Below are 22,002 nucleotides of genomic sequence, written 5' to 3' on the forward strand. Positions count from 1 at the left end.
AGTATTATAAAGCCATGAGTATCTAAATTTGCACCATCCGTACTGATATCAATTGTTAATGATTCAGGTATGGGTGAAATGCTGAATTCGTTGAGAAAATGAACGATTCTTTTCTCCACTCCCAAATGCATATACTCGCCACGTTCCACTGTTTTCAATGGAATTTTATTCTGTGGAGTATTGACTAGCGTCCGATGATCTGCGGGTAAGGATGAGAAACACGGGTGTTGTCGGAGAAGCTTTAGAATGGCTGTGCCTTTCGATTGTTCTAACCGAATTGTTATGAAAAGCTCGCGAAGTTGATCTCGAAAACTTGGTTCATCTTCCTCAGAATGATCATCACATTCACTCCAATCGTCCAAACTACTCTTGTCATCGGATAAATCAAGATGATGATCCACAGAAACACCCGACCATGAAGAACATCGACCGAATGTTGATGGTGAATCCTCATCTACATCCATTGGATACCGATCCATACTGAAGTATCTACAATAAGAGAAAATAGTGTATACGGCATTGTGATCGATGCAAATGATGTCATAAATTAGAATAAAGAGAAAAAAAAATGTCACAAAGTTTTTACCATCCGTTACTCAACTCGTAACATCTTGTCCCCAAGCCCTTTATGAGCTCTAGAATAAAGAGGATAAAGTAGAATTGCACGATGGACTTGAAGGGAATAAGAGGGGCGACTTTGCATGGATCGAAGAAACTTCATTTAATACCGACAACACAGTATCGGAGTCTAGAAAACAACGACCAGCGAACTAATAGGGTATTCCATTAGAGCTTATACTTACTGTGTAGCAAAACCATGATCTATTGGCGAAATCGCAGATTTTTTTTCTTGAAAATTCATTTATCTGTCATTCTTTGGTATACTTTCGAGGTGTAGGACCGAAAGTCCCAAGTTATGCAGACTACAGATTTTTATGCAGAATCGCAGTCCGGTGTTGAGAGAAAAATATAACGATCAATTTTAGGGCTCCAGAATCAACATTTTTTCTCCAATCGTTGTACATAATATTTGAAAAACTCCTCATCCTCCAGGCCGTTTTACGGTTATCAGCAAATTTATTATCCAATGACTGACGGCATGAATTTACTCATGAAAATCATTTTTTGATGTGTAAACATCGTACGGCTCGCTACGGGAGAATATATATAGGGAGTAAAATTGAGAAAACTGTAACCATCGCGTTAGTATGTCTGTAGATGAGCGTAACCAACCTTACAATGCGTCCGTATGGGCTCCACAGTTAGCTTTAGATTAAAATATTTCGAGAACTATTGAGAAGTTATCGAGACATGCTGTGTAGAAAAGTTGGATAATTTTATGGGTAATAGAATGGTTTTTGCCTCATGTTTCTATCATTAATAGTTTTCGAGATATTGAAATTTGTCTGTTGAAGCGGATAGCGCCACAATGTAATATGAAGAAATCGTACCTATCGCGTTAGTATGTCTGTCAGTGTAAACAATGGCGTGTGTCCGTGTGAGCTCCACAGTATTTTGCTTAAGGTGAGTGTATAGCGTCCATCTTTTTAGTGTAGGAATAATAATGGAATTATATTTTACGTAACCTCCTGGTGAGTTAGGTTTTTGGCAAGTGTGAGGTTTACAGCTCGAGCCGAAGGCGAAGGTTGTAATCACACTCGCCATAAACCTCACCGTAATCCCACAAGCCAAAAATCACTTTCTGCACGAGTTGCAAACAATATTTTCTATCACAATGTGCGAAAAGGGACAGATGTTTTTGGAGCCAAAACATTAATTTAATTAAAAAAGTTTTAATTTTTAACGATTACCCTGCAGTGTTCATTTCAGGATTAATTGACAGTAGAATTGAAATTATATGTAATAACAAAAAGTTTGACGTTAATAACCTGCATGCTATAAATTTTAAGAAGACAATCGTTGTCCCTTTTGCAAAAGAACATAGAAAAGTAATAGATTTGATGTTAACTTAATTTCGTCTGGGAGTAGAAAATTGAGTTCTGCATTTGGCTCTACTAAGGACGAGATGCTAAATAATTTAAGGTCTGATATTGTTGACAAAATACCCTGCAATAATTGTAGTAAATTATACATGTGCCAAACTAAAAGGTTTTTCCAGGAAAGACTAAAAGAACATCAAAGAAGTTAGAGGAATCCTAATTTGTATCGTTCTGGACTATCTGATCATGTTAAAAATGAAAAACATACTTTTAATTTTAAAAATTGGATTGGGTTGTTGTTCGCTCGCTTCGCTCGCTCACATTGCGGGTGAGTTGCATTTCGACTGGGATGTTGGTCGCTCGCTTCCATTACGGGTGGGTTGGAGTGGGTGTGACCCAGTACTGGTCGAACCAATAACTTCCCGATCACCTATTCGTTGACTTGTCTCGCCCTTGGCTTTTTTCCTTATTTTTTATCAATATATTGTCGCATTCAGCAGACAATTTTCAATTATTATTTATGAATATGTTGGCGCCGTTGACAGTCAATTATCTTCATCAATTAATTCGGCAAAATAGGTTTCTCTCATAAAATTTCACTTTTGATATTACAAATTCAAATAGAGATATTTGTAGATAAAACTTATCCCACTGCGTGTAAGCATCGATGCGCTCCCGTTATGCATCCACCCACGACATTTATTAACTGACATTTTTGTAGGAAACGTTTTTTGTATGAAATAGTGGTTTAAATCAATAAATTATTACAAACAAATAGACATCAATCCCAAGCTCAAATCTACTTAACACGGTAATGCTTTTGGTGGTATTATGAACTGATACGCGGGAACCGCTGAGACGATTTCGTGGACATTTCACTTACTTCTATAGTATATGGAGGTGCATCGACTTCATCAAAAAAATTACAAATTGCAATGTTTGATGGCGAGAAATCGTTGATTTCATGTGAAAAAGTTATTTTTTGACGTTTTTCGACTAGTTTTAGCCAAATATCTACGAAACCGCTGAGGCCATCAAGGTCACACTCCTTTCCGCCCTAAGTTACGTCAAGACCCTTCTTTAAAAAAAAAAACTTAAATCGCACCATCCGTTCCAGAGAAACCGTAAAACAAAATTTCCTTCACATACGAACACACACACACACATACATACACACACATACACACAGACGAACATGTCTCTAAAAACGCGTGAAAATGATACTGGCAGTCATGAAACGTGGAGATATCATGAAATTCCCACATTTCATTTTCGGGGTCATTACAATAACTTCCCCAGATCGGGAAGTTAAAAAATCTTCCATTTTAGGTTCTGTAAAAGGGAAGGATAAGTTAGATATTTTGGAAATGTTTCATATTAAAAAACATAATGATAGGATGGTCAATTTTGTAAATGACAGTAAGAAATCAGGCAACGTTTATGACACACTCATTAAATTTGAAGACAGGAATAATTAATTAGTGGTGGTGGAATGTCGGTTTAAATTAAAAACAGGCATATTAGATTTCAATTAGATACTTTAACCTCCCACAATTTTATTGGTAAATACGTAATGTCAATGAAAATTAGCCTTTATATGTAACTGACCATCGCAATTGTATTAGTGGTTTGACAGGGTATTTAATTGTGTTCAACTGACATTTTTAATCAAGGTGACTTCTAAAATATTTTAAGATCATGATAAATATATAACTAATTTTTTGTGCAATATGATTGAATGGAGTAGAGGTTTTAGAAAATGGACAATAGTGAGTAAATGAGCAATGAATTAAAGAATCAAAAATAGACACAGTAGGGTAAAAAATAACATGGAATTGTTACAGTTTAGGGTTATTCCCGCTTGAATTAATTACAGGTGATTCCTGATCAGATAAATTATGAACATATTTAGAGAGAACTAGGTAAGAAATTTCAACTGGGTAATTCCTTGCGTTATCATGTAAAAAAGCACAGAGATGATCATGAAGTTTATAATTGAAATGTTCTTAGTTTAGTAATTGGGATTGTATATGTTTATAGGCTTAAATAAATAGACTGGCCTGATGAGGAGTGGCGTTTTGCACTCGAAACGTTGGCAGAAAAAGTTGAAAAAATGATTTTCATGAGTAAATTCTTGTCGTCAGTCATTGGATAATAAATTTACAGATAACCGTAAAATGGCCTGGAGGAGGAGTTTTTCAAAAATTTAAAGGTCATTCATTTATATTTCCTGTATTTATTTTCGCGTCTGGATTTTATAAAAACAGTTAGGCACTTCTGAACTCGGCAAGGGTCACTTTTTTATAGATTCTGATTCATCAAATTTTCCTCTATAACATATAAAAAATTCAGATGAATTTATAGTGCCGATTCCATTTTATAACGTTTTGAAGTTTTTCAATTCGCCTCCGACCAGTACTCGCAATCTGTGACATCGGAGATGTGACCTGTGACATCGGAGTTGTGATTAGTGACATCGGAATTGTGACATCCACGTTGTAACTTGTGAAATCTCAGTTGTAGCTTGTGACATCTTAGTTGTGACGTGTGACATGCAATTGAGACTTGTGACATCTCAGTTGTGATGTGTACCACTAATTGAGACTTGTGACATCTTCGTTGTGACTTGTAAGATTTTAGGTATGATTTGTAACATCTGAGGTGTGATTTGTGACATCGAAGTAATTGTCCCTTGTGACACCGAAGAGGTCACTTGCGATATCACGGTTGCGACTTGTGACATTGGAATTGTGACTCGTGATGTCACAAAATACAACTTGGATGTCACAAGTCACAAGTCGCAACTAAGATGTCACACGTCACAACTTGAATGTCACTAGTCGCAACTTGGATGTCACAAGTCACAACTTATGTGCACAAGTCACAATCCGATGTCACAGATTACAATTAAGATGTCACAAGTCACAATTCCGATGTCTTAAGTCACAACTCCGATGTCACAAGTCACAACTTGGATGTCACCAGTGACAACTTCGATGTCACAAGTCATAATTTGAATGCACGGAGAGAATTAACCTAGTAACGGTTACTATAAAAACATAGTAACAGGGACCCGAGAGGGTAAGATGTCAAAAGTTACAACTTGAATGTCACAAGTCACTATTGAATGTCGCAACTCCGATGTCATAAATCACAATTCAGATTAGTGTTGCCGCGATAGACGAGAGAAACCAGACGATACGAGAGAAGTATGAGACGATACGAGACGAGAGACCAATTTCATAGTTATCGCCAAATCAAGACGAGACGAGAGAAATATCATGAGAGGCGAGAATTCTCGACGATAATTCAAACAAAAAAAATTATTTTCTCCTCCTCGAATGGAAGCATTGTAATCATTTAAATTAAAGTTTTTGATGATTGGTGTTATATTGACTGTGTGATAAAAAAAGTCAGGAATAATACATTTCGTAACAAGTACAGAAAAGTAATTTTGGGCATGTGGGAGGTTTATAGCACGAGCCGAAGGCGAGTGGTATTATCCCACATAGTCCGGGCGTCAGAGGCTCAAAATCAGTCGACCGTGGAAATAATATGTATTGAAAGTTTTTTTGTTTCTATCGCTTCTTCAGGATGTCAACTCGGAAATACTAAAAACCTAAACTCCTAGTCGCCCCGAAACCTATTGTTTAAATAAACAAAAGGGGTCATTTTAACGTTTTTCGTAAATATCTCCCAAAATATCGCTTTTTTGTGAAACAATACGGAATACAAAAAGATTCTCCACGAAATTTTCTACGAAAAAGGTATTAACAATTTTTTTGATTGGAGTGATAGATCCAATGCTACAAGCGCGCGAATATTCAAGTTCGATCGCCCTTCAGCCAGCTACTCTCACGTTGCGCCCGCACTGAGCCTCACTGAGCCTTGCTCCGTCGTTATGGTATTTTTCCATACAAAACAAGCACGGTAGAATTCCCATTTGACAGAAACCATGGGTTGATAATTCTTTTTCCTAATTTTTTCTTTCGATCATTCAATTTTTACCAATTCCATTGGTAGTTGGCTTCCGAATGGATCCGTCAGAATTCTGATAGAAAAAATATGAGAGTTAGAAGTGTTTATCCGTCTATTGAGAACAATCGAATTGTTACCGACAAACAATGAATATTTCCGAGATTATTTGAGATATAAAATTCGATTTTTTGAATGATTTCACTATATGACTTTATATCTTGTCCCTGCAACAAGTACTGGCATTCGCCAGAGTGTTAAGAAAGATATATTTAACCTGTTGGTAAAGTTAATTCTCATAAAAAAATGATTTTTCCAACTACCACTCAACCGATTGCGCCAATTCGACGTATGATCCTTTAATCGTAAAGATAATTTAATTAGTGAGGATACTTAAAGGAGAGGAATAATATATATATGGAATATATATGGGTCATTCCGCTGTTAGAGTCCCGAGTGGTTGGGTCCGGGTTATTTGGGAATAAATACTCGCGAAACGAATACTGAATATTATTCTTTTATTATTTTTATCTAAACTCTTGGAAATACAAATTCACTGTTCTTTCCGATACTGAAGGTATCGGATGAACCGCGATATGAATCGGTCGAGTTACTGGCCCCGAGACAATGGTCTCTCGAGTATTTATTACATCGAGAGGCCATGACGTTTTGGCCATTGCCTCATATCTGCATGGTGTTATGATAACAACATGCGAATGAGTCCAGTGGAAATGCTGATGCACGTTCCACTGGCATACTTGTAATTACGAATATACGTGCATTGAAAGACACGTATATTCTTTTATTGAATATTTCCTAATTTCGATTCCGAAATATGTGCTACATATTTTGCCCATATTTCGGAATAATTAAGTAATTATGCTCCACTTTGTGGGGCATAACACCGCCAAATATCGGACAAAGATCCGGCCTCAAAATTTTCGACCCTGTTTTTTTTTATCATTCAATTTAGTACATCAAATTAAAGAGAAAAACCAAACTTCAACGTTCTTGATCGAAATTTAAAAGAGGAAACGTTTAATTCAAGTTTTATCTTGAAATTCACATCCCATTTTATTCCCGCTATACCAAATTTTTTTAAAAATATCAAAAATACCATGTTTCATCGGAAATTTTCTGAATTTTCCGAAAAAAATATCATTTTTTGGATTTCACCAAGTTTTCGAGACGAAAAAGTCGAAAAAAGATTTAAAATGCTCTTTTCAACGCTTACCCCACTTTTTTTTCAAAATTTTTTTTTTCCTGAAAGTTGAGAAAATTTGCTAGGGAATACCAAATTTTCAATTTGCGCTCTTGAAAACTCCGTCGACAGCAATAAAAAACGTCGAATTTCTCAATTTTTCAAATCTCAAGTGACTAAAAATTTACGATAATATAAATATTAGCTTTCTCAAATTATTCTTTCATTCATGATTCGTTATAGAAAATAATAAATTTTCGCAAAATAAAAACGAGAATACGAGACGAGACGAGAGAAGGAGTCGGGCTTTCAATGCGAGACAAGACGAGAGAGTCGGCATTCTCGTCTCGTTTCGTATCGCGGCAACACTAATTCAGATGTTGCACGTCACAATTTGGATGTCATAAGCCACAAGATGTCACACGTCACAATTTGAATGCACGGAGAGAATTAGCCTAGTAACGATTACTATAAAAACATAGTAACAGGGACCCGAGAGGGTATACATATGGTTAAATAAATAAAATAAATAATAACAGGTGTAGCCAAAATATGGGGATTTTGGCTAGAAACACCAAAAGACCCAGGACCAACAACCTCCCAGTAATTATTTTGTATCGTGAGTAGAGAGAGAGAGAGCAGGGTCTCACTTCGGTGGAGGATTTTCGGTTTCCCACTTCGGTGGAGGATTTTGGTTTTCCCACTTCGGTGGAGGAATTTCGGAATTTTGGTTTCCCATTTTTATGGAGAGTTAGATTTGTAATTTTTAGGGTAAAGTTAGAGTTGAGAATTATTTTTAGAAGTTTTGTTAAAGAAAAGGGGCTAATAATTACGCGTTTTTGAGGGCCCAAAGGGTTATCGCGAAGAAGAGCCAAAAATATAGTCATCCGATAATTCTTTTGGAATCTCCCCTAATTGCTAATCTCGCGGAATTTTGTAAAGGATCGGTTGGAATGCCGGCGCTCAAGATTTAGTGGATTTTTGGGTTTATTTAGTCGGTTAGTTTATGATTGTGGGTGGAAGATCGTGAGAGGCAGGTGCAACCCTTGTCTCTGCGAATTGCCAGGTTGCAGTTGAGGTTAGGGAGAATATTTTAATTATTATTTTGGAATTAGGGTTGACTAATAAACCAGAAATCCCTGAGAACGGATCCGCGAGAGGTGTCAAAAACCTAGGGGTAATTAACGAACGACTAACAGTTCGCATTAAAAATAGTTTCGGTAGTTAGGGAAAGAAAAATTAATATTTGAATTGAAAAATTTCGGGAATGAAGAATAAGTAGGATTGGCGGCAGTTACGCCCTTGTATTTCCCCGAGTATTTGGTGGTCCCTCAAGGCTGACGCCTTGAAGGAGCGATATCTCCACCAATCAAAATCTCGCATTTGATTGGTGCGAATTCGGCACTCGCTGAAGTGCCGGTGACACTGACCTCGTCAGTCAGTTCGGTCGTGACCGAGTTATAGAGCGATCGCGGACAGTTTAGTGTGTGTGCACCATTGGATTACAGTGCCTCTAAAAGAATTATAGCCGTAATCATGGTGAAGAAGGGAACGAGGAAGTCCCGAAAACCCACGAAGGTGAGTTTTCTGTGGTTTTTTTTTGTTAATTTTATATTAACATTTCGAGCCCATTGCTGGCTTCGTTTTTTTCCCCTCGCAAGAGTGGCGTAATTCTTCCCTCTAGTGGTTTTTCCACTACTACAAGGTGTTTTATGGATTTAATATTAAATTGGAGGTGTCGATCGCGCATAACCCTAGTGGAAAAACCTAAGGCAGAGGCGTAACACGCCTGATCAGAATTTCGGATCGGACTTGATCAGTTTCTGATCAAGACCTGAACAGAATTTCCACTCGGGAATTAGCGGGTTTCATAGTTTTTTTTGGTCCATTTTGGGGTAATTGTGTCGAATATTCCGCTTTGTCCCGATATTCGCGTCTCTCTCGCTCTCGCAGCGAGATGGAATCCGTCTCACGACGAGAAATCCCGGCGTACCTCAGGAATACCCGGTGGCAGGCGTCTTCTGAGCCGTTTAAAATTCCTCCCGGCTTTCCAAGCTGGTGGAGAGGCTTCCAATGAACCGAAAATTATGATTTCCGGTTCATTGCGTTCCAGAAAGGTTTCCGAGGATTTTTTGGATCCAATTTTTGAATTTCACTCTACCGATTTTTTGGTAGAGTGAGTTAAACTTAAACGAATTTTCCCATTCTGCTATCCACGTAGGATGAAATGGAATGTGGCGTGTTTTCTTCTCTCTCTCGCGCTCTCGTGTTGGAGATTATATTTTTCCCCCCGATTCTCGGAATTCCCGAGTATTTAGGGATTAGCGCATTTCGCGCTCTACTCCCAGTATTACGTGATACTGGAGGAATTCGGCCTGTAGAATAATAAGTTGAATTAAATATTACACTTCCGATTGAAATTAATTCATTCGGATTAATTTTAATTATTTCGATTATTTTGATTATTTTTACTATTTTGAAACTTTCTATGATTTTGTCATTATTTTTGAATTATACTAGAGTCTGTAAAATTATGAGACCACCCGATAAAAGTTATTTATGAATAATTAAATTATTGAAAAATTATGTAAAAATTAACTGATACATATTTCTGTGAAGTCAATAGCGGAACACGTAAGGACAATGTTGACTTTTCGTTATTTATTTAATTTTAGTTGTTTTTAGTCTGACCACCCCTTTACCCGTGACCACCTGTAATCCACGCCTCTCTCCATAACCTGCATCCTGAGCGAACCTGGGACCGTTACCTTTCCCCACGGGTCTGGCTTCTCGAGTCTTATTTTAAATTTTTGGGTTGAGGTCGAGTCGTAAGGAGTTTTAAATTGCGAATACGTTTAATTTTCTTGGGTCATCCAGTTTGGTAATTCCGGGAGAAAAATTACCTGGCGCCCATCAGTTACTTTTATTTCGAGTTTGTGAGACCTAGGGGAAGTAGGGCGAAGGTGACGGACATTTTTACCCCACCAGAAAATGTCACGTTACACAGGGTTTTCAACCCAACCTGTATAGTAATTTTTACTACATCGCATAGTAAAAACTACTTTGTGCTTTAGTAGATGTTTCTATACGAACATAGTAAATATTGCAATATTCCATAGCAGCGGTAGCTATTTTTATAGTAATTTCTACTATAAAAATATAGCGAAAATTATTATTCAGACATAGGAGATTTTACTAGGCGTGACATGGTAACGGTTACTATGTGCATAGTAAAAAGGGTAGGCGGAAAAATGAGACCACGGAAAAAAGAGACTAAGGGAAATTTTCAATCTGGGTGGGTTTTGACATGTTTTGGATATGGTAAGTGGAAAAAACAGACGAGCGAGAAATAATACCACACATTCAAAACATGTTAAAACCCACCCAAATTGAACATTTCCCTTGGTATTTTTTTTCCGTGGTCTCTTTTTTCCGGGATTCAGTAAAAAGTGGCATGAACACAAAAAATGCTCCCACAGTACATTGCGGTGGTTTCTAATCGTCTGTGGATCAGTTCGAAAGATCACACCGATTGAATACATCGACCCCTTATGTTCAGTACTAAAGCGACAGTCCAATGAAGTAGTAATGGAGGTCACATTGAAAAAATTAGACACCAAATCCAGTTTGGAAATATGATTTTTTTCCTTTCTTTCGTTTTTATTCCATACCTCGAATTCTACTCATCCGATTTTGATTTATGAGGGCTCAAAATTTTTCATTTTTTACCACCTGTAAGAATATTTTTAGTAATTTTTCTTTTAATCCAGAGATGCTGAAAATTCCAAATTTTCGAAAAACTAAGTTGAAAAACTGGAATTTTCCTAATTATGTCAGGATTGATTTTGACCATGTTTTTTCTGTAATTCGTATAACCAAAACATAAATTTTGAGCGGTCATACGACAAGATAGGCCTCGTCCCGGATCTATTTTATTTGTAAATTTTTTCCTTTTCGAAATTTGTACATTTGATAAAAATCCCCTTAAATGCCATTAGTTGACTTTTATTATGCCATTTTTAAGGTAAAATAGAATGTATACCTTCATATTGTTGCGTATTTGTCCTTTTCCTCCCTCTCACCCAACTTCATGTACGATCGTCTCTTTCCTTTCCGTTAGTCTTTTATCTAAATCTCTAGTCCGCGGACGCATCATCCTTTTTGTATATCTTTTTCGCCCTTAATTCTTTTAATAAACATTTATTTATTAAATCATGAAGTCTCGTTTCGTAACAATATTATATATTTTTTAGAAACATAATAAAAGCCATTTATTGTGGTGTTTTTATCAAATTTGCAAATTCCAGAAGAGAAAAAATTAAAAATAAAATAGATACGGGACGATGCTTATCTTGTATGACGGCTCAAAATTCGTGTTTTAGTTATACAAATTAGGGAGAAATAATTATCCAAATCAATCGCGGCATAATTTGGAAAATTCCATTTTTTTCAACTTTTTTTTATTAATTTGGAATTTTTGGCATCTCTGGATCAAAAAAAAAGTTTCCTAGAAATATTGTTACAGGTGTTGAAAAATGACAAATTTTAAGCCATAATAAATCAAAATCGAATGAATTGAACTCGAGTTATGGAATAAAAACTATGAAATAAAAAATTTGAAATTTGAAATTTAAAAATTGAAATTCGAAATTTGAAATTCGTGAAGTCGAAATTTGAAAATTGAAATTCGGGAAGTTGAAATTTTTCACCAATCATTCAAATTTCTTCAAATTCTTGCTTCCTGCATTTCAAATGTCAAATTTCAACTTCCCGAATTTCAAGTTTCAAATTGCAACTTCGCGAATTTCGAATTTCAAATTTGAAATTTCGAATTTCAACTACTGAATTTCGAATTGCAACTTACCGAATTTCAAATTTCAACTTCACGAATTTCAACTCGCTTCGAGAAGTTATACATGTGTCCCGTTAAGGGACACGTGAAGCAAATTTCGAATTTCAAATTTCGAATTTCAAATTTCAAATTTCAAATTTCGAATTTCAACTTGCCGAATTTTCAATTTCAAATTTCGAATTTCAAATTTCAAATTTCGAATTTCAAATTTCCAATTTCCAAATTCGAATTTCAAATTTCTAATTTATTTACCGAATTTCAAATATCAAATTTTTGAATATTTTGGCTATTTTGAGAAGACATGAAATCCTTGGCAACGAGCCACAGTATAAAACGGCAGATATTCATTTTTACCCTCTTTTCAAAAAAACTCAAAAAGGGGTGGGGGTTTTGCTCACTGATAGAAGGATTCGGTTGATATTCCACAGGCTCGGTAACTATTACCTAATGGCGCAGTTAAATAAAAACAACTGAATAATTTGGTGACAGTCAATGAACGGTTCAGTTGAGAGATTAAGGTTGAACCAACTGACAGCGCCGACTTGGCGCAACTAACGCCCTGTTCATTCAACTGCGATTCGGTAACTATTACCGAATCGTACGGTTGATTCAACCGAATGGTGTAGATTTACATAGTAACAGGCAACAGTCACTTGATACAGCCACGTGTAAGTAACTTCAAGTTCAAGCGACTGATATGAAGAAAAACGTTCAACCGAATACGTTGAGTAGATACAAATGAACACTTCTATCAGTGCTCCCAACCTAATCCGATCTTCACCAGGTAAAGGCCTATCGATCGCGACCACATTCACTTCGATCACACTACGCGTATGCCCGGGAGCAACGGGCCACAGTATAAAACGGCAAATATTCGTTTTTACCCTTTAAAAAAAAAACTCGAAAAGGAGTGGGGCGATTTTTCTCCCAACCTAATCAGATCTTCACCAAGTGAAGGCCTATCGATCGCGTCCACATTCACTTCGATCGTACTACGCGTTTGCCCGGGCGTAACGGGCCACAGTATAAAACGGCAAATATTCATTTCTACCCTTCTTTTAAAAAAAAACTCAAAAAGCGGTGGGGGAATTTTTCTCCCAAGCTAATCCGATCTTCATCAAGTGAAGGCCTACCGATTGCGACCACATTCACTTCGATTGCACTAAGCGTTCGCCCAGGAGCGTGGACAAAAAAAGTGGCTACACACACACACACACACACACACGCGCTGACGACGAAGGAAGAGGTGCTTGAAGCCCTGAGACTCACAGCCGGGGTAGATTGTCAAATTTCCCCGGATGCCATCAGGTCTTTGCGCAAGGCCTACGGAGGTACCCAGACTGCTTCAGTGACACTGGCCGCAGCCGTCGTGAAGAAAGTCCTAGGCGATCGAGGCAAGATCCGTATAGGATGGGTGAACTGCCGGATCAGACGGGTGGAGAGAGTGATCAAGTGCTTCAAGTGCTGGCACTATGGGCATCTCGCCATCAAATGTAGGAGTCAAGTGGACAGAGCAAAGCTCTGTACAAAATTTGGGGAAGATGGACACAAAGCTGCTGGCTGTGAAAAAGCAGCCCTTTGTGCCTTATGCACTGAGAGAGATCCATCGAAGGACTGTGCCCATATTGCTGGTAGCAGCAGATGCCCTGTCTTCAGGGAGGCACATCAGAAGGTGAATAAGAAACAGTAATGCGGATACTACAGCTAAACCTCAACCACTGCGAGGCCGCACACGATCTGCTCATGCAGACGGTGCGGGAGCTGAAGTTCGATCTGGTGATCGTCTCGGAGCCATACAGACATTTGAGCAATCAGCCCTGGGAGACGGATAAGAGTCGCAAGGCCGTAATCTGGTCTTGTGGGAAGTTTCCGTTTCAAAGCATTGCGACTACTGATGAAGCTGGCTTTGTGGTAGCTAAGCTGGATGGAATTTATTTCTACAGCTGTTATGCTCCACCAAGCCTCACCCTTGACGAATTCACGGACTTCCTGCATAGACTAACTGAGGACGCGAAGCAGCACTTCCCTATTGCAATCGCGGGGGACTTCAACGCCTGGGCAGTCGACTGGGGTAGCAACGAGACAAAAGCAAGGGGGCAAGCACTACTGGAGGCCATGTCTTCGCTGGACATTGTCCTGTTGAACAACGGTGATGGACCCACGTTCGAAAGAGGAGACAGGAGCTCAATAGTAGACCTCACCTTCGTCAGTAGTAATCTCGCAAGGGAAAACTACTCCTGGAAGGTGATGGATATCTACACCGCTAGTGATCATCGAGCAATCTTTTGGGAGGTGTCCGCTGGTCGAAAAAACAGACCAATGCCTAGGAAGACAAACGAAATCGGCTGGAAGGTGAGCACCTTCGATCCTAGCACATTCTCAGTGGCACTGGATGATTACCCCATACGGGGCAGCAGTGCTACGGAGAAAGCCGAGGATCTCATGAGAAGAGTTAGCGAGGCTTGTGATGCTTCAATGCCTCGAAAACGCAGTGGAGGCCGTCTGCCACCAGTGCACTGGTGGAATGATCATATTGGAGCTCTTCGAGAGGAGTGCGTTAAGGCTAGAAGGTCGGCTCAGCGTGGTCGGAAAAAGCTGAACTCCGAAGAACTGGAGAAGAAATGGAAGGATGCTCGCCGAAAGCTCAACAAAGCTATCAAGGAGAGCAAAAAGAAAAGTTGGACTGGACTCCTTGACGAAGTCGAGAGTGACTCGTGGGGAAGACGTACAAGGTGGTTATGACGCGGCTGAAAAGCAGGCCTATGCCATCGCCGACCTGTCCCGAGCTCTTGAAGGAGATTGTAGCGGTGCTTTTCCCGCGACAACCGGAATTTCAGCGTGCCAACACACGAGGAAAGACTTTGATGGTCCCATCGATCACCGAGGAAGAGCTGATGGAGGCGTGCGACAGATTCGGGAATGCCAAGGCCCCGGGTCTTGACGGGATCCCAAACATCGCACTGAAAGCCGCTATCCATGCGTTGCCAGGCCTCTTCTTGGACGTTTTCAACGAGTGTCTCAGCGAGGGCATCTTCCCTGCAAAGTGGAAACAGCAGAGGCTAGTGTTGCTCCCGAAAGGGAAAAAACCACCGGACGAACCTTCATCNCGCTGTCGAACCAATGCTGTCCACCGACCAGTTCGGCTTCCGGAGAGGCCGTTCAACCCTTGAAGCGATCAATCTAGTTGTCGATACAGCTAGGGAGGCGATTTCAGGGGAGAGATGGCTTGGAGGCACAAAGAAGTACTGCCTGGTGGCAACACTGGACATCAGGAACGCCTTCAACTCAGCCCGATGGGACTGCATCATGGCGGCCCTTGAGAGATTTGGTGTACCTGAATATCTGCGGAGGATGGTGGACGACTCCTTCACCGAGAGGGTCCTCAAGTACGACACGGAGAGTGGCCCCAAAGAGTACAGAGTCACTGGAGGGGTACCTCAGGGCTCGGTGCTGGGTCCTCTTTTGTGGAACATCATGTACGACGGACTGCTGAAGCTGACACTGCCACGCGGTGTGCGGCTCGTAGCTTTTGCAGATGATGTGGCCGTAGTGATTGTAGGAAAATACCTGGAAGACATGAAGCTCACCTTTGGAAGGACTTTCGAGGTGACTCGCCGTTGGATGGACTCCGTCGGCCTGAGCCTGGCCGAGCATAAAACGGAGGCCGTGTTGATCACAAGCAGAAAGGTGTTGGAGACAATCACGCTGCAAGTCGGGGATTATGAGCTCACATCCCAGCCGTATATTCGGTACTTGGGAGTGATGATTGATGCCCGACTCAGTTTTAAGCAGCAAGTGGAACACATCACAACTAAGGCGTCAGGGGTTCGAGCAGCTTTGTCTCGCCTCATGCCCAACATTGGAGGTCCCAAGCAGAGGAGACGAGCATTACTGTCATCGGTGATTACGTCAGTACTCACCTACGGCATTGCTGTATGGGCGAAGGCCCTTCAATTACAGCAGAATCAGCGCAAAGTGGGGCCTGTCTACCGACTTAGGGCCCTTAGAGTCGCCAGGGCCAGAGTCGCACCGTGTCCAACGATGCCGTGTGTGTTATAGCCGGAATGATGCAAATTGAAGTGCTAGCCGAGGAACGAAGATCCCTATTCCAGCAAAAAGGAGAGACGTCATTAAGTCCAACCGAGATTCAGGCTGAGGCCAGACGAAAGAGCATAGAACGATGGCAGTTACGATGGAGTACCTCACTGAAAGGTAGATGGACATATCGTCTTATCCCGCAGGTAAGTGCTTGGGTGAATCGTGAGTACGGAGAGACCAACTACTATTTGACACAGTTGCTTTCAGGACATGGGTGCTTCCGGGCCTACCTTCATAAATTCAAACATGAAGATTGCCCGGATTGTCCGACCTGCTTAGGTACCATGGAAGACGCAGAGCATGTATTTTTCATGTGTCCACGTTTCAGAACGAGCCGCTTGGAGTGGGAGAATGAACTTGGAGCATCGATCCTGCCCGAGAACTTGGTGGAAGCCATGCTGTCATCGAAAACAGCCTGGGACGCAACGAGTGACTTTGCGACGAAAGTCATAAAGGAGCTCCGCGAGGAAGAGCGTCGTCGAAAGAACGCTGTATAGGAGGAAAAGCTACCGGAACCTTCTTCCCACGCCCAACACCTAAGTGAGGAAGGAGGACGTACGGTTAGTGATGTTAGTAGAGGAAGAGCAAGAGCTGATGTCCCCCCCCCGCGAAGTAATGCCTGACGGCCGTTCCGTGGGGAATATGGGGTAAGAGGAATTGAGGAAAGAGGGCTTTACTCAGTAAAAATCTGAGATCCGTTTTTTAACATCCTTTTAACGGAATCTTTTGAAGATTACCTTAAACCTCAAAAAAAAAAAAAAAAAAACACACGCGCGCGTTCATTTTTTTTTTAATCATCGGGGGAGCTTCTACTCGTCATGAAACGTCGACATTTCATGAAATTACAATTTTTCATTTTTGGGGTGAAACCAATAACTTCCTATCGGGAAGTTAAAAAAAATCATATCTCCGAATTGGATTTTCAAAAAAAAAGTGTGAAAAAATTTGAGAGGTCATTTTTTAAGCCCCTCAATCGTAGAATCACCATCAATTTTTGAGAGGGTGAGGGTCAGAGGCTTATTCATTTCATGTGAAATACCTCATATGTATCTCCTAATTATTACACATCATTATAAGGAATTTCCCAACGCAACAATGAAATTATTCCAGTACATATTCGTGATAAATATTTTGACTTTTTCACGTTTTTTGCCATATTCGCGTTTTACGATGTAATATAGCCCATTTTACTATGTTACATAGTATTCTGTCCTATGTTCGTATTGTAAGTTTTGCTAAATCTCCATAGGGATTTTTACTATGTAACATAGGAAGCATTACTATTCAACATGATTACTACATGAAGAGGCTTCATTCCTATGCATCAACTTACTATACCTTATAGTATGCAATACTATATATTATATATATATATATTTTTTTTTTTGAAAAAATATGTTTCAAGTTAAGTCGACATAGCTTCATCCCGTTCAAAACATGAGACTTAACCTACTTTCTTTTATTGCAAAAAAGTTATGAAATATAGTTTTTTACTCAAAAACTTTCTACAGGTGTGTCACACTCTCTAAAGCCTATTAATGTAAAAAAAAAATTTTCGAAAAAAATCGACTTAACCTAATTGACCACTTCGGTACTGAATTCTTGACCCACTCTATCATATTACTATCACAAAACACCATTTCTTGATCAACAAATGCTTTGAAATGATGGATCATGTATTAATTGATGAAGATTTCAGAAACTAAATTTCAACAAATATGAAATCATCGATACTTCAGAATCTATTGGCCAGAACTAGTTCGAACTCCGCAGAAATATACCTTTTCTGTTGTACAAATTTAATATGATTTTTTCAGATTTTTAAAAATGAAAGTTTTTTAGTTATTTGCGTTTTTCAAAAAAACGTAGTTTTACTATTGTGGCGTCAAAAATGCACGAAATGAGGTTAATTTGGGCTCATTTTCAAAGGTTTTGAATATATCTTCAATTTCTCAAAGTGAAATTCTCGATTTCAAAAATCCGGCGGAGTTATAAACAAAACAAAAAAGTTGTTTTTCAAATTGTCAAAAGTACACAATTTTCAAAAAATCATAACTCTTACAAATAATTTTATTTTGGGCTGGGAATTTGAGAGCAACGTTTTCTCATGATGAAGAATACAGAAAAAAATCACGAGCACGATCGGAGACATCGATTTTTTTTGCGCTGCTGGTTTGACGTGGACACGCTCATATGTTATAGAGAAAGATTTGATGAATCACAATCCATAAAAAAGTGAGCCTTCCTGAGTCCAGAAGTGTCTGACCTGAATGGATTAAATATCTGGAGGGTTGAAGACTATTCACAGGGACACAAGATCCTCACTCCAAATTGAATCACAAATCGATTGTCAATTAACAAAAGAAAGAATGAAAAAATAATAAACTGAGAATTCCAGTAATGGACAATGCATTCGGAAGCATATTGCTAATCTATTAGCAACAAACTATACGCATATACAGAAAATGCAATTATTCACTTGTTATAAATTTCCAAACTTTTGCAATTGAGGATCATTTTTTTATCGATTGCCAGGGTCTCCAATTGTGTATGCACTGAAAAACTATCATTCTTATTAAATCATGAACATTAAATAAGTAATGAATACGAATCAAAATATTAAATATATGTATATTAAAAATATGTGCAATAAATATTCCTTTAATGGTTGGAACGTCGTTGTTTACAAAAATATCTGTGAATTTCTGAAACTACTGCTAGTAATTCGTGGCGGTTGGGAAATGGGGGTTGGAGCACATTCACATTTTCTGTGTAATATAACAGCCATGCTGTCCTGATGTTTCTTCCTCCATCACGTGAAACATATTTCTTATACAGCTTCATCTTTTCCTCCCATGCCATGTCCATTTTCGCGGTTATAGATTTGATCTGTTCAATTTTTTATACTAAACAAAACAAAAAAAACAGAGATTGAATTTACACTGATAAAATATGTACTAACACACAGACCATTTTCTCTCCGGGAGAAGAGAATCCTCCTCTGAAGCTCAATTCTCGAAGCGCTGACTTTTTATGGAACTCGAATCGATTCTTAAAATGAACTAGTTTTCGGTACTATATGATGAATATATATATCATTTATCCATAAATTACAACTGTACACTGAAAAAATTCCAAAGATTGTAATTGATGAGAAATGATATATTCTTTCAACAAACTTGTGTCAGCTGACATACGACGTTATCATTCTCAAATACTGAGATATATTGTCATACTTGAGACTTCACGAGGCTCATCTTCAATGAAATCTCTTAGCCATCAGGACACCTGAAAAAAATTCTCTCGTCAAGAGAATCTGTTCTACGTGTTAGTAGATTTTTCTATCAATGTACACGGAGAGAAATATTCAATAAAAATTACGTATCTTCCACGTATTTCCATAGGAAAGTATGGTTGCAGTAAATTTTCCGGAACTGTCACGTAATTCTTTGCGGAACGTTCCGTAATTTTCATCTGAATTTTCTGTAAAAACTACGATACATCACTGAAATTTTCCGAGCCAATTTCGTAATCGTCTAGCGAACTTGAGTTCCGTAAATTTTACTGAATAGATCTCTCCGTGTAGATTAAGGATCAAATCAGGCTATTTTCAGTGGTTTCAAAGTCAAGTTGCAACTGTGAGGAAGATTTGGTAAGAAGGTGCAGTCACAAGTTAATAGGTTACGATCAAAAATAGTTTTTTTTTCAGTGCAGGATTCGCAAGTGCCACCTCACTTGAAAGAACTGAAACGCAAATGAAGAGTTACCTAAAAAAAAATGTTTTCTTAATATTACTTCTAAGTAATGCGTTAGATGAAAAAGGTCTGAAGTACAAGTTGACTCCAATTGTTATTTCTCATCCGCAAAAAATCAGTATGTCCAAATATAATCCATTTTTGACAATGACATATCAATATAAAGTTCATGATTACATATTCGAATTATCTGATTAACAATTGGAAAGAACAAATCCATCGGTCCAATCTGCCCTCCCCTCTCAAGAAGAATTTTTTTGCAGAAGAGTTAAGCCGAAATAATTTGTAGCTTTAAGGAGTTACTGCCGATATCTTCCCACTTTTCATGTTTTTTGTAGATTTCAGAGAAACTTTTGATTTGATTGATGTAAAAAAATATACCGTTTTTAGGTTTTATGGTTATTTAATGACTCACAAACTTTCATAGTCGTGCCACAATTTTTGTACATTTTCACCAAAGTTTTGTGGTTTTTCAAAAAAGTTCGGTGAAAACGTAGAAAAATTCTTCCACGGCGATGAAACTTGGTGAGTCATTGAACCATGATAGAAGCTAAAAACGGTACATCTTTTTGCGTCAATCTGATCCACAGTTTTCCAGAAATTTACAAAAAACATGAAAATTAGGAAAATACCGGTAACTCCTTAAGCTTTTCCACATCACAAAATGCATTTTTTTGCGGAATTATTTGTGTTTTTTTTTACTCTACGCGGTGAAGTGACACTCGAAGATTACTCATGTTATTATTATTATATTTATATGATGTTAATCAATTTCATCCCAGTATTTGAATTGAAAGCATGAAACCACTGAAAACGAAATCAGAATTCAACCCGTTTGTATGCGGGCACACAGGCGCCGGAGGTGATGACTACTCTCGGTCTCACCTAGAGATGGAGAATGACCGTTATTTTTTAGATCACGTCATATGACCAAAAAATGACGGTCTTCTAACGTCACGTGACGCAAAAACTCTCTCAATGTCCAATGACGGTCACAAATTATTTGTGACCGTCTTCGGGCGTCAAAAATTTTCATTATTCATTGCAAAGGGAAAATCATTTATATAGATGTATAATGACTTTCACTAAAATGCTTTAATTTGTAACGGTTATTTACCGGTGATTTACGCCACAGCAGATAATCAGGAATACATTCAGGCGAGAGACATGTGCAGATTATTTTGCGATTTTCTCGAGAATTACTATGTTTATATAAAAAAAAAGAGAATGAAGTTTTTGTAGCCTATGAAATTCTCCAGAAAAATGATTTTTCGACATTTTCTTCTAAACCCCCGTCAAGCCCGAGAGATTCGCAAAACAATCCCCTCTCTATTTACAAAAAAATTATATGAGGGGAGATCTCTTCAAAGAAATTCTTAAAAATCTCCTCGCTTATCACTTCAATCGAAAAACTTTAGAGGAAACTTGTTGTAGTCCGTGAAATGCCTAAGGGGACATCCAGAAACCACGTAACGCTTTTCTTTCTAATTTTGACCCCCTCCCCCTCCCCATGTAACAGGATGTAGACAATTGGCTAGACCCCCCCCCCCCTTTGAAGTGTTACATAACATTTCAATTGCAGTTAAAAATAAATTTTTCAAAAATTGACAAGGTTTTTTTTTGTTCCATATTAAGGAGTTATTGCCGATATCTCCCCATTTTTCATGTTTTTTGCAAATTTCCGGGAAACTGTTGATCACATTGACGCAAAAAAAATATACCGTTACTAGGTCTTATCGTCATTAAATGATTCATAAAGTTTCAGAATCATGCGATTATTTTTGTACATTTTTACTAAAGTTTTGTGAATTCTCGAAAATTTTGGTAAAAACGTAGAAAAATTCTTCCACGGCGATGAAACTTCGTGAGCCATTAAATAATGATAAAACTTAAAAACGGTGTATTTTTTCGAGTCAATCTTATCAACAGCTTGCCAGAAAATCGGGAAAAAAATGAAAAGTGGGAGGATATCGGCAATAACTCGTTAAATTTTATAATATATATTTAGTTTTCGTTTTTCTACACGCTGGCCACAAAAACAAAACAAAACACTATAGAACTGCGTATCTCTCGAAATAAATTGGCGCGTTATTTTATTTTTTCACTATTTTAAAGAATAGTATTAAATTTTATTAGTAAAGTTTTTGTGTGGCGTTACGTAACCGTTTTTCGCGGACCCCC

The 22,002-nt window shown here is 38.4% G+C and overlaps 1 protein-coding gene across 1 annotated transcript; it reads left to right on the forward strand.

Moving 5' to 3' along the window:
• Nucleotides 1–1,483: 1,483 nt before the first annotated feature.
• On the forward strand, nucleotides 1,484–13,658 carry LOC107045542. The gene is made up of 2 exons (XM_015267846.1): nucleotides 1,484–1,524; nucleotides 13,277–13,658. The coding sequence occupies exons 1-2, from the start codon at nucleotides 1,484–1,486 to the stop codon at nucleotides 13,656–13,658; spliced, it is 423 nt and encodes a 140-aa protein (XP_015123332.1).
• Nucleotides 13,659–22,002: the final 8,344 nt, after the last annotated feature.

Source organism: Diachasma alloeum, unplaced genomic scaffold, assembly GCF_001412515.2.
Source record: "Diachasma alloeum isolate Michigan unplaced genomic scaffold, Dall2.0 Dall_scaffold_00988, whole genome shotgun sequence".
NCBI lineage: Eukaryota > Metazoa > Arthropoda > Insecta > Hymenoptera > Braconidae > Diachasma > Diachasma alloeum.